At 42.6% G+C, this 12,125-nt stretch overlaps 1 protein-coding gene across 1 annotated transcript in view; it reads right to left on the bottom strand.

The window, feature by feature from the left end:
* The window catches only part of Naa15 (N-alpha-acetyltransferase 15, NatA auxiliary subunit), a 74,791-nt gene extending 62,873 nt beyond the window's left edge, over nt 1–11,918 (bottom strand). Inside the window, exon 1 of the mRNA XM_059252477.1 lies at nt 11,518–11,918. Within this exon, the coding sequence (XP_059108460.1) occupies nt 11,518–11,571 (54 nt within the window). The 5' untranslated portion in view covers nt 11,572–11,918. The remainder of the gene's footprint in view (nt 1–11,517) is intronic.
* Nucleotides 11,919–12,125: the final 207 nt, after the last annotated feature.

Raw genomic sequence — 12,125 nt, 5'->3', positions numbered from 1 at the left:
AAGTAGACCCTATTATCATGAAGGGAACAAAGATTGCTATTTAGTTACTTAGTACAACAACGTGTTTGAAAGTAAAAAACTCTATCCTAAGAGTATGTTCCCCTACCCTTAAGAAAAGCAAACTTTCATTTCTCCTTTTATCCAAAGATAAAACCTCAAAACACTCAAACACCCTTATAGTTCCCTCAGGAAATCTAACAGATATCCCAAATTACCTCAACTCAAGTTTTGTTGACTTTATACTAACAAAAGAGAATCACAGTAGAGAATACGGGAGGGGTAGCCTTAGTCAGGCATAATAGCAAACAACTGTAACTCCAGCACTCAGAAAGATGAAGCTGGAGGGTTGCTGCAAATCTGATGCTAGCCTGGGCTAAATGCTGAGTTCCAGATCAGCATGAGCTATAGAAGACAGTCTCAAAAACCAAATTCAGCAGCTAGAACACTGGCTTTGATTGCACAAGACCAAGGTTCTTCAACTCCCAGCATCTACACAGTAGCTTACAAATATCTACAGCTTCAGTTCTAGAGAATTCAATGCACTCTTCTTCTTTGCATAAGCACTAGGCATGCACATGGTACACATACATATATGTACACAAAACACGCATACATTTGAAATAAATCTTTTTTTTTTAAATCAAAACCAAAATTTAGAAAACACCAGGTCCATCATTTATTTCTGCACAACTTTTGATTTAGTTTAAAATAGGAAAAAAGGTCTGGGCATGTGGCACATGCCTTTATTCATAGCACTCAAGAGGCAGAGGCAGACAGATTTCTTTAAGTTTGAGGCCAGCCTGATCTACATTGTGAGTTCTAGGCCAGCCAGGACTACATAGTGAGGCCTTACCTAAATAAAAAATAATTTAAAAAAAGCTTTAAAAGTTAAAAAATTGTTTTAAAAGAAGCAAGAGGTATAAATCTCTGGTGGAGGGGTTCAAGACAGGGTTTCTCTGGGTAGCCTGTCCTATCCTGGAACTCACTCACACAGATCCACTTGCCTCTGTCTCCCAAGACTGGGATTACAGGCATACACCACCACCACTAGCTATAATCCATATCTTAACAAGAAGGGAAAGAACTATACACAACAAATTAAACTAGGTTTTGCTTCTGGTTTGGTGTTTTGTTTGTTTCTTTTTTGGCAGAGAATGAGGAGGTAGTGCTAGAGACTGAAACCACGACGCTGGAAATGTGAGGTAAGTTCTCTAACACTGAGTAACATCCCTAACCTTTGTGTTCTCACTAAGTAAGTTAGAATGACTCTGAACTACCCTAGGGTGGCCTGCAACTCTCAATCCTTCCTCCACTCCCAGAATGCCATGACTGTGTCACTACTATTGGCTTAAAACTTATTTTTTTTGTTTTAGATTTACTTATTTTATGTATGAGTGTTCTATCTGCATGTATGCCTGCATGCCAGAAGAGGGCATCAGATCCCACTATAGATGAATGTGAGTCACCATGTAGTTGCTGGGAATTGAACTCAGGATCTCTGCAAAAGCAGCTGGTGCTCTTAACTGCTGAACCATCTTTCCAGCCCTGTTTTGTCTTTTTAAGTTACAAATTTAATACAAATCTATGCGAAAGGCAAAGCACACTTAGAGTTTAGATACCTAAGTGTACACTTGCTATTGCAAGGAAATCCCCAAAAGTCAAGATTACAACCACAACATTAAGGTCCCTCCACACCCTAATATCAACATTTTAACATCTCAAAATCTCTTCACTTGCACTTTTTAACAGCAGAACTACACATTCTTTTCAGAACAAACTTTCATAAAAATCAGTTTTCTCTCATCAACATGACATTGTCCGCAAAGAGCAGTAGTTACAGGTGAATGCTGAGGATTGTCTCAACTCAATACTAAGTTAAATCGACTGCTTACTCTTTTTCCTACACCAACTTCACAACTTTGATCAATCCTAAAACCTCAACTTGACTATTAAATTTTCAGAAAAACAATCACAAAAGAAGTATAACAACATATTTGAGCCAGGTGGTGGTGGTGTACAACTTTAATCCCAGCACGCGGGAGGCAGAGGCAGGCAGCTCTCTTTGAGTTCCAGGCCAGCCAGGGCCACAGAGAGACACCTGTCTTGAAAAACCAAAAAAAGGGCTGGAGAGATGGCTCTGTAGTTAAGCGTACTGGCTACTCTTCCACAGGACCCAGGTTCAATTCCCAGCACCCACATGGCAGCTTACAACTGTCTATAACTGCAGTTCCAGAGAATCCGACACCCTTGCGACAAATGTGCACATAAAGTAAATAAAGCATATTTTAAAAAAAAGTAACTTACTTGAACATTTATATTCATGGTTATAACATTACACGTAGTGGCCTCCACTCTAGCTGTGTAAAAATCACTTGTAAGTTTTATAAATCCATGGCCGAGTCTTACCTTTTACAGACTAATTCATCAGACACCTAACAACAAACTCCTTTAAGGTTTTTTTTTTCTCTCTACTGCTAAAACAAGCAAAAATGAAACAATGACAAAGATTTCCTTTTATTATGCTCTTATAATAGGCCATGCAAATGAACTATGATTCATTCATTCATAAATGCATTCATAAATGCAATTTCCAAGGTCTTACCAAACAAATAACACAGGCTCTGCCCAATATCCTACAATTACCCTGTATAATAATACAGTCTACAATGCCACAGGACCAGCACAACTATCTTTTCCGAAAATACTCATGCAAACACAATCCAAAGAACCTTTTCTCTTGATCTGTAAATGCTATCTTAACATCTGTCTTATGCCACATTTATTTAGCATACTATAGTACTATATACATTACCCAATATGAACACAGTAATTAACAAAACAAAGTCCCTATCATAAAACCCACATTTTAATTGCAAAAGACATAAATTAATTGCAAAAGATACGTGATAAATATACAGCTAAGTATATATCAAATGGTCATAATTATAATAGAGAAAAATAAAACCATGAAGGAAGAAAGAAATAGGTTGAGAAATAAATACTCTTGATCAAATAAGGCTTGAACAACATTTAGAGGACTACACCTAAACACAGGCCCAAGAAAAATGTGAGAACAGATCCATGCAGTTTCCTGGAAGAGAAACTTCCCAACACCCAGTTTTTTGTGTATGCTCTCATACAATGTGGACTTTTATGTACAAACGCACTTTTTTGAACAGAAAATATATATTTGAATCAATCCTCTATATATGTACATTCTCAGAAGCAGAAATAGTAAAGGAAGTAAGATGGCACTCTAAGTTAAGACCACTTGGTCAGCAGCACTCCAGACCTCCAATCCTGCAGGGTGCCAAGTGTTCCCCTCTGGAAAACTCTAGGCAGTGCTTCACAATAGCTGGGATGGCAGTTCTATTCCCCAAATGACCCTAAACTGTATGTCTTTGCAGTATCTATGAAATGTAACTGTAAGTTCAGTTCCTATAAAGCTTTTGTCTGCTTCTGTAAGAATGCAACACTGTCTATTAGTATTGAAAACTGAGCTGGGCATGGTGGTACACACCTCTATCCCTGCACTCAGCAGGCAGAGACAGGTGGATCTCTGTGAGTTCAAGCCCAGCCTGGTCTACAAAGTGAGTTCCAGGACAGCCAAGGCTGTTATACAACCTTGTATAACAAGGGAGAAGCAGGGGAAATCAGTCAAGATTTAATTCCTCTTGTACAAATAAACAAGCACATCCATCTCATTAGTGTATGTCTTAATTTCATTTCCTGTTGCTGTAATAATATATATCATGACAAAAGCAACTTAGGAGAGGGTCCCAAGGGTCCCTTGGGTCACAATTCCAGGTTGTAGTGCATTACTGCAGGGAAGTCATAGCAAGAGCTGTCTTAGGGTTTCTACTGCTGTGATAAAACACCATGACAAGAAACAACTTGGGGAGGAAAGGGTTTATTTCATCTTTTTTCCCTGAATAATGTCCATTTATGACACAGGGAAGTTAGGACAGGAATCTGGAGGCAAGAACAGATGCACAGTCCAGGGAGGAGTGCTGCTTTCTGGCTTGTTCCTTCTGGCCTGGCTTGCTTAGCCTGCTTCCTAATATCACCCAGAACCACCTGCTAATGGGTAGCACTGCCCCCAGTGAACCAGGTCTCTCACATCAATCATTAATCAAGAAAACGTACCACAGGATTGCCCACAGGCCAATCTGGTAGGGGCATTTTTCTCAACTGAGATTCTCTCTTCCGTAATGACTCTTGCTTGGGTCAAGCTGACATAGACCTAGCAAGTACAAGAGTACTGGTGACATTACACCCATAAACAGGAACAGAGCAAATGAATTAGTTTTCATGTTTGCACTGGGCTGGGGTTAACCCTGCCTAGGGAATGATGCCTGCCACCCATTTTGGGCAGACACTCCCATCTCAATTATCATAATCATAATCTCCCACTAGCTGCCCACAAGCCAACTTGATCTAGACAGTCCCGCCCCCCTCGTTTGTTTGTTTTTCAAGACAAGTTCTCTCTGGCTGTCCTTAGAACTCTTGTAGACTAGGCTGGCCTCAAACTCAGAGATCAACCTGCCTCAGCCTCCCAAGTGCTGGGACTAGACAATTTCTCATTGAGACTCCTTTCCCAGGTGATTCTAGATTGTCATGTTCACAATTAAAACCAGCCATCACAGTTTACAAGCTACTTTCTTCTTTACTAACTGGTAAAATTAATGTGTACCTAGTTTTCTTAACTGGCATTGGTGGTACATGCCTCTAATCCCAGCACAAAGACAGGCGGATCCCTGTGAATTCAAGGTCATCTTGGTATGCATACCAAGTTCTAGGCTTCATAAGAGAGACCTTGTCTCAAAAAAAACAAAAAAAAAAAAACAACCTTAGGGCCACACCAAGCCAGAAGGTCTGAATTGGAACCTTGGGACCCACATAGTAAAAGAATACACACCTAAAGTTGTCCTCTGGCTCCACATAAGTGTTGTGCTATGCACCCCAAACATGCAAAATAAATAAATGTAGAAATTTTTTAGATATTTCTTAAATTGTTTTAATGGAATCCATTACCTTGTGTAACTAACACATGCTAACAAAGACATCAAGTTTTTTAATAAATGTCTTTATGATCAGTTAGTATCTGATCTGAATATCTACTTTATGTATCTCCATTAAGAGGTTATATAAAATTTCTCAGGCAAAAGGAGGTCACAAGTAGAAAAGGTTTAAGCAGCTCTGCTTTACATGCATGTAGTGCAGGCAGAAATACATTAAAACAAATTTCAAAAAGCAAAAGGAAACCAATTTCAAAGTCACTGTCTATACTCAAGTGCAAAACTAGAAAAATGTCACACTGAAACTAGAATAATGTCACACTGAAACTTAAATAATAGCTGAGTCTAGCATGGATGTACCATGGGTTTGATCTCCAACTTGGGTAAATGTAATATAAAAAAGGCAGATGACCTTTCCTGTTTTTATGGAAATCAACTTGTTAATAATTCCTAATATGAATTTCATCAGCAACTAAAACTAACCTAATTGTCACTAGTTATAAGAACTCTTTTCTTTCCCTCCCCCCTCCTCTCCTCTCCCCCCATCTCTCCTTCAAAATAGTAAACACTAGATAAGTACAACTTAATTGCCCTGAAAAAGTGAAGACTGACTCCTGACTCCTAGCTCTAGGTGGGCACCCTAATTTAACTTCAGTCTGTTTGCTTAATAAAAATATCTGCCTGAGGCCAGCAGAATAGCTCAGCGGGTAAAGCTGCTTGCTGCCAAGCCTGATGACCTGCGTCTGATCCCCAGAACCCACACGGTGGAAGTGGAGAACCAGCTCCCACAAATTGCCTCTGATCACCACATTCGATGCAGCATGTGTATGTGGGCATGCATGTGCAAGCGTACGCAAAATAAATAAATAAATACGTGGATGAAAAGTCTGCTCTGCAAGCTTCTGAGATGAAGAAAGAACTCTCAAACGTGCACTGCAGAGAAAGCCATGGTGGCACACACCCACAATCGAGTACTCAGAAATTGGAGGCTCCTCTCAAAGGTCCAGAGCAGAGCCTGGCAAACGGAAGGTGTTCAGTAACTCACCAACTATCACCAAGCTGTCACCATTCTCCCAACTCAAGAATTTTCTTATCTTTTTGGTTGTAGGTCTAACCTTCAATAGCTGAGCCATCTCTCTAGCCCCAATACCTTTTGTTTTGGTTTTGTTTGTTTTTTAAGACAGGGTTTCTCTGAGTAGCCCTGGCTGTCTTGGATCTCATTCTGTAGACCAGGCTGGCCTCGAACTCAGAGATCCAACTGCCTCTGCCACCCAAGTGATGGGATTACTCTGCCAGCTCCTAACCTTTTTCTAAGAAATATTCTGTCCTTGGAACTTAAATCACTCAAACCAAAGTTCAAAACAACATTTATAACTTATTTTATTTCATGTGCATTGGTGTTTTGCCTGCATGTACGTCTGCGTGAGGGAGTTGGATCCCCTAGAACTGTAGTTACAGACAGTTGTGAGCTGCCGTGTGGGTGCTAGGAACTGAACTTGGGACCTCTGGAAGAGCAGTCAGTACTCTTAACTGCTGAGCCCCAAAACAACATGTAGTAACAGCAGTAAGTATTCCCAACTTGGATTTTATTTTTTTATGATGCAGCCTCAAGACAACATTTATTAACAGTGGTAAGTATTCCCAACTTGGATTTTATATACTTATGACTCACATTAACATACAAAGAGCGAAAGAGAAGGAAGCAGCAGTACCAACAACCAGCTTGGTGATTTTAGGCATTAAGGAGGTTCTACTTTTCAAGTAGGCTAAAATCCGAAAGGTGTTGAGTTTTGGCCACACCTTTCAAGCACATCTTTCCTACCATAAATCCAAATCCCAAGAAAGTGATGTAAAGCTGGGCATTGGTGGATCACATCTTTAATCCCAGCATTCAAGAGGCAGTGGCAGGCAGATCTCTGGGTTTGAGGCCAGCCTGGTCTACAGAGCGAGTTCCAGGACAAGCTACATACACAAAGAAACCCTGTCTCGAACCACATCCTGTCTCGAACCAAAAAGACAGTAACGTAAAGCTCTAAGGCAATCCTCAAAACTTTTCAGTGTTTCTCAACCTGTGGGTCACAACCCCTTTGGGGGTTGAATGACCCTTTCACAGAGGTTGCATAAGACCATCAGAAAACACAGATATTTACACTACAATTCATAACAACAGCAAAATTAGAGTAATGAAGTAGCAACAAAAATAATTTTATAGCTGGGGATCACCACAACATGAAGAAGTGAAGCATGAGGAAGATTGAGAACCACTGATCTAGATGAGCAAACAGCACAAAAGGTACGCAGAGGCCACAATTTTCTAATGACTTAACTTTCTAAAATATTAAAATGATGTGAATTTTAAAAGGACTAGTACGCAATCAAGCAAAATCTCACATAATACAATATACATATATTTGTAGCATCAAATTTACCTTCTTTCTCTCTAGATGAACTAGAGACAAGGTATTGTTATCAACTGATAACAATACCTAGTCAGAAAACACAGCAATGTGGAGAAAGGGAGGGGGCAAATACACAACAAATGTTACTGCAGGTATCCAACAAACTAAACTAAGCCAGGTAAATCCACTGTAGGAATTATGAAATTGTGCAAAGTCATACTTACACTAGTTTCCACTAAAACAGTGAGCCAGAAACATGTCATCACTCTGAAATTAAGGATAAAAGTTCCTGTGGAATATGAACTGGCCTGTATAAGTTTACTAAGTATGGAACACCACAAACAAAAGCAGTGCTGCTGTCACCAACCTACCAACACCGGATTTTAGCACTAGAGTGTGCCCAACTTTCCCTTTACCAGACAGAAAAACAGAGAGGAGAGAAAGCTTAAAAATCAAGAGTATTCCCCAGCATGGTGGCGCACGCCTTTAGTCCCAGCACTTGGGAGGCAGAGGCAGGTTGATCTCTGTAAGGTTGAGGTCAGCCTGGGCTACACAGTGAGTTCCAAGACAGTCACAACTATGTGAGACACCCCATCCCACCCCTACCCTGTCTCAAGAAAAAAAAAAAAAAAAAAAAAAAGCGAGAGCTAACACTATAAAAGCTGGAAGAGATGCAATTTTGAAACAAAACTATTATTTTGATTGGTAACATTTTCTTCATTCCTAATGCCTGTCGACAATAAAAACATTGTATCTCCTTTTCTTCCTTCACTTAGTGATTTACACATTTTCTTGTTTATGGTCTTATCACAATAAATCCTTTACTGGGCTAGCAAAAAGGCTTGCTCAGTGAGTAAAACTGTTTGCCACCTAAAGACCTGAATTTCATCCCTGGGACCCCATGGTGGAAATAGAACCAATTCCGGAAAACTGTTCTCTGACCTATACATGTGTGTGTTGGCATGAGGCACACAATCACATTCATACATACACACACACACAATTAATAAAATGTTTTAAAATAATAAATCCTTTTGCACTGTGACTTTAGTAATAAAATTAAAGGTTTCTGTCCCACCATCACAACCAAGAACTGCAATTCTATAAATGGTTAAATGAACTCTACTAAGTCTATATTGTGGATTATTACTTTGCAATCAAGTAGAACAGACTACTAATACAAGTGAAAACTTAGATAAACCACAAGGAAATTCTCCTGCACTGAAGAAATGCCAATCTGTAAATTATATACTTTATGATTGTCTTTAGTAAATACTCTTTAAAAATTACTCCAATAGGAGACACACTAGTCATGGTTGCTGGAGGATGACAGAAGAGAGAGGATGAGAAGGATATAGGTGGACGTGGTTCTAAAAGGGCAACACATGGCTCCTTTGTGTTGACATAGAATTGTCATATCTACACGTATAATAGCACCGCATAGAACTAAACACACACACTACTACAAGTAAAACTTGGTAAATATGAATAAAATTGGTAGACATTATCAATGTTACAATCAACTATAAGATTTATAAGATTAATTATTTGGAAAAGTAGGTAAAACATACAAAAAAAATCTCAAGCTATGTGTAACTTTATGGCTCTCTCAAAGTAAAAAGAATAATTCTTAGGGGAGGAGATATGTACTCCTCAGTGGTAAAGAGTATTTGCCTAGGATGTGCAACCCCCTGGAGTCACAACCAACATGTGCATATACACAGGCACACAATTGATTTTGTCCAGCATGGTGGCTTGCACCTGCTACCCAAGTACTGGAAGGCCGAGGCAGGGGGATACTAAGATATGAACTACAGATTCAGACTCAAAAGAAAAACAAACCAATAAAAATGTGTCACTAACAGTTGGGAAACTTGAGTATTTTAAAAAACTATTAATGGTATTACAACTATACAGGGTAATGTCTTTATTCCTAAGGAATGAAGCGTAAGTATACAGTTTTCTTTTGTTTCAACACGTACAGAAAGAGAAAGTAATCTTGGCAATATGTTAAATATAGGTAAAAGACTTAAGTGTATTTCTGGTACTCTCGATTTTTCAGTTTTTTCCCCCCTAGTCAGTATAAACAGGGAGAAGGGGTTGGGAGCATGGCTCTACTTGTATTTAGCACAGGGTCCAACCTCCAGCATTATAAAAATAAGAAGGAAAAATAAAGGGACAAGGGGGTGGGTGGGTAAACGTTGCAAGAAAACTGTGCTATAGTTCTACCTACACATCAATCAGTCTTAAAATAATTGAGTGTAGCTCAGTGGTAGATCACCTGCTTTGAATGCACAAACCCTGGGATAGATCTCCAACACAGAAATAATAATAACAGCAACTACTCTTCAGCTGATGAGATGGCACAGTGAGTAAAAACATATGCTGCCAAATCTGTTTTTATTTTTGTTTTTCAGACAGGGAGAGGTCTCACAACACAGAAAAAAAAAAAAAAACAACTATGTTACAATCCCACTTCAAACGGTCTGAAAACAAAATACCATTAAGTAGTATGGGACTATCTAATATGTTTTTCAACACAAATTGATTAATCTATAACATAACATGGGTATTTCTGTAAAATTAGTTACCTCGACTAATTAAATAGTTATTTAGGATTTATGTATTTTATGTGCTCTATTTGCATGTATGCCTGCAAGCCAGAAGAGGGCATGAGATCCCATTATAAATGGCTGTGAGCCACCATGTGGTTGCTGGGCATTAAACTCAAGACCTCTGGAAGAGCAGCCCAAGTGCTCTAAACCGCTGAGTTATTTAGAGACAAACAAAACAAAACAAAAACCTAGATCTCCCAATTTCTTTGTCAAGCAAGTGAATTATAACTGCAAGCTGTAAGGCTAACACCAGCATGCACGCTCCAAAACTCAAGTTCAAGTCAGTCTCTCCCTCTCGCCTCTCTTCCCCTGTGTTTCGAGACAGGGTTTCTCTGCGCAGCCCTGGCTGTCCTCGAACAGAGATCCGCCAGCCTCTGGCCTTCGAGTGCTGGGATTAAAGGCATGCACCACCGCCGCAATTCAAGTCTTAAATTTGGCAAATATAGTTAGTTAATTCTTTCACAAAGAAATGTTTGTGTAAAAGAAGCGACCCATACACTAAATACCAAACAACCACAGAAAAAGTGCTACAATGTATTAATGACAGCTTCAAGACTACAGGCATAGTTTACAATGTAAACAGGTTCAATCCAGTACCCCCACAAGTATCAATGCATGCCGGTTTTATGCAAACTGCAAACATCTGAAACAGCGCTGGCGTCAACAAGACCCATCTCAGAAATTTCTTAATTATCTTCTAAGTTTTTGCATCGGTGTTTTTAAAACTTCACAGTATAAGAAAAGTCTGTACTAGAACTTCCTACCGGACCGCCCCCTAGAAATGAGTCCCACCTCCGGAGAAGGGTGGCGGGGTGGGGCTGTTTTGCTCTCAAACTAAGAAAAGGGTCCCCCCCCCCCCCCACACACACACACACTCCCAAAAAGAGGCCCAGGGGCTGCAGAGTCAAGTATTGCAAGTGACTCCATGGAGGTGGCAGACTGCAAAGCCTCCCTTCCCTATTCCATCCTTCCCCGGTCTCGAGTCCTACAGTGACCCCGGCCGGGCGGGGACAGGTGAATCTCAGGTGGGGAGGGAGAGGGAGGGACGCGCCGCGGAGGGAGAAGCGCCTTCAAGCAATGAATGAGTCGTGCCTCAGCCACACCACCTGTTCCTTCCGAGGGTGCCACCCCGGACCAGCCAGCGGGATCCCCGACCCGAGCGGGCCGCTGTCCCGCTCAAGGCCAGGCTGCTCCTCCCTTCGCTCCAGGAGGGTAAAAGGCAGCCGTGTGGAAGCCGGGGCGTCGGGGCCTAGTCCGGAACCCCAGGCCTCCGAAGCCCGCGGCGGTCGGCGGCGCGCGGGCCGCGCTGGGCGCCACCGGGGCGAGACGGAGGGACGCGCTCTGCCGGCCAGCACGACCAAGGCGGGGTCGCCGCGGGGTGGCCCGGTGCCCGCCCGCCCGCCCGCCGGGGCTTGGGAGTGACAGGCCCGGCTCCCAGCGAGACGCTCCCCGCCGCCGCCCGCCCGCCCGCAGCCTCAGACTCACCAAGATCCGCTTGAAGAGCGCGTTCTCCTTGGGCGGGAGGCTCACGGCCGGCATGGTTCCGGCTCCTCCCGCGGCTCCCGCCACCGCCCGGCTCGGTCAGTCCGTTTGTCCGCCCGCCGCCGCCGCTACCGTTTCCCAAGCTCGCTTCAGCCGTGAAGCCTCCGCGCCGCCGCCGCCGCCGCCACTAGGCCTCGGGTGTCGCCGCGCCGCCCTGTCCTGACACCCCTTTCTCCTCCCTTTTTTTTTTTTTTCTTTTTCCTTTTTCCCCCCTCTCTCACTTAACGCTGCCGCCACCTCCCCCCTCACGGGTCTCCGTCGGCGGTTCACGTGGTAACTGAAAAGACCGACAGAGGCAGCCAAAATGGCGGACGCCGAGGGCTTTCCCACCCGGGTCACACCTCCCAGCGCGCAGGCGCGGTGACCCGCTCTCCCCACCCTCCCTGCACCGGAGCCTGCCGGGAACGCGGAGGCCGGCTCGGCCGGCGGAACCGCTGAGTCTGGGTTGGCTCGGCCGGTCCTTCCAGTGCGGAGCGCCTTGGGAGGGCCGCCAGCGGCGCTTCCGCCGCCTCCTCGCCGCAAGCAGCCCGTCTGCTCCTTCTCGCTAGACC

Source organism: Peromyscus eremicus, unplaced genomic scaffold (assembly GCF_949786415.1).
Source record: "Peromyscus eremicus unplaced genomic scaffold, PerEre_H2_v1 PerEre#2#unplaced_62, whole genome shotgun sequence".
Classification (NCBI taxonomy): domain Eukaryota; kingdom Metazoa; phylum Chordata; class Mammalia; order Rodentia; family Cricetidae; genus Peromyscus; species Peromyscus eremicus.
The sequence above is the reverse complement of the archived record's forward strand: the minus strand, read 5'-3'. Positions and strand labels throughout refer to the sequence as shown.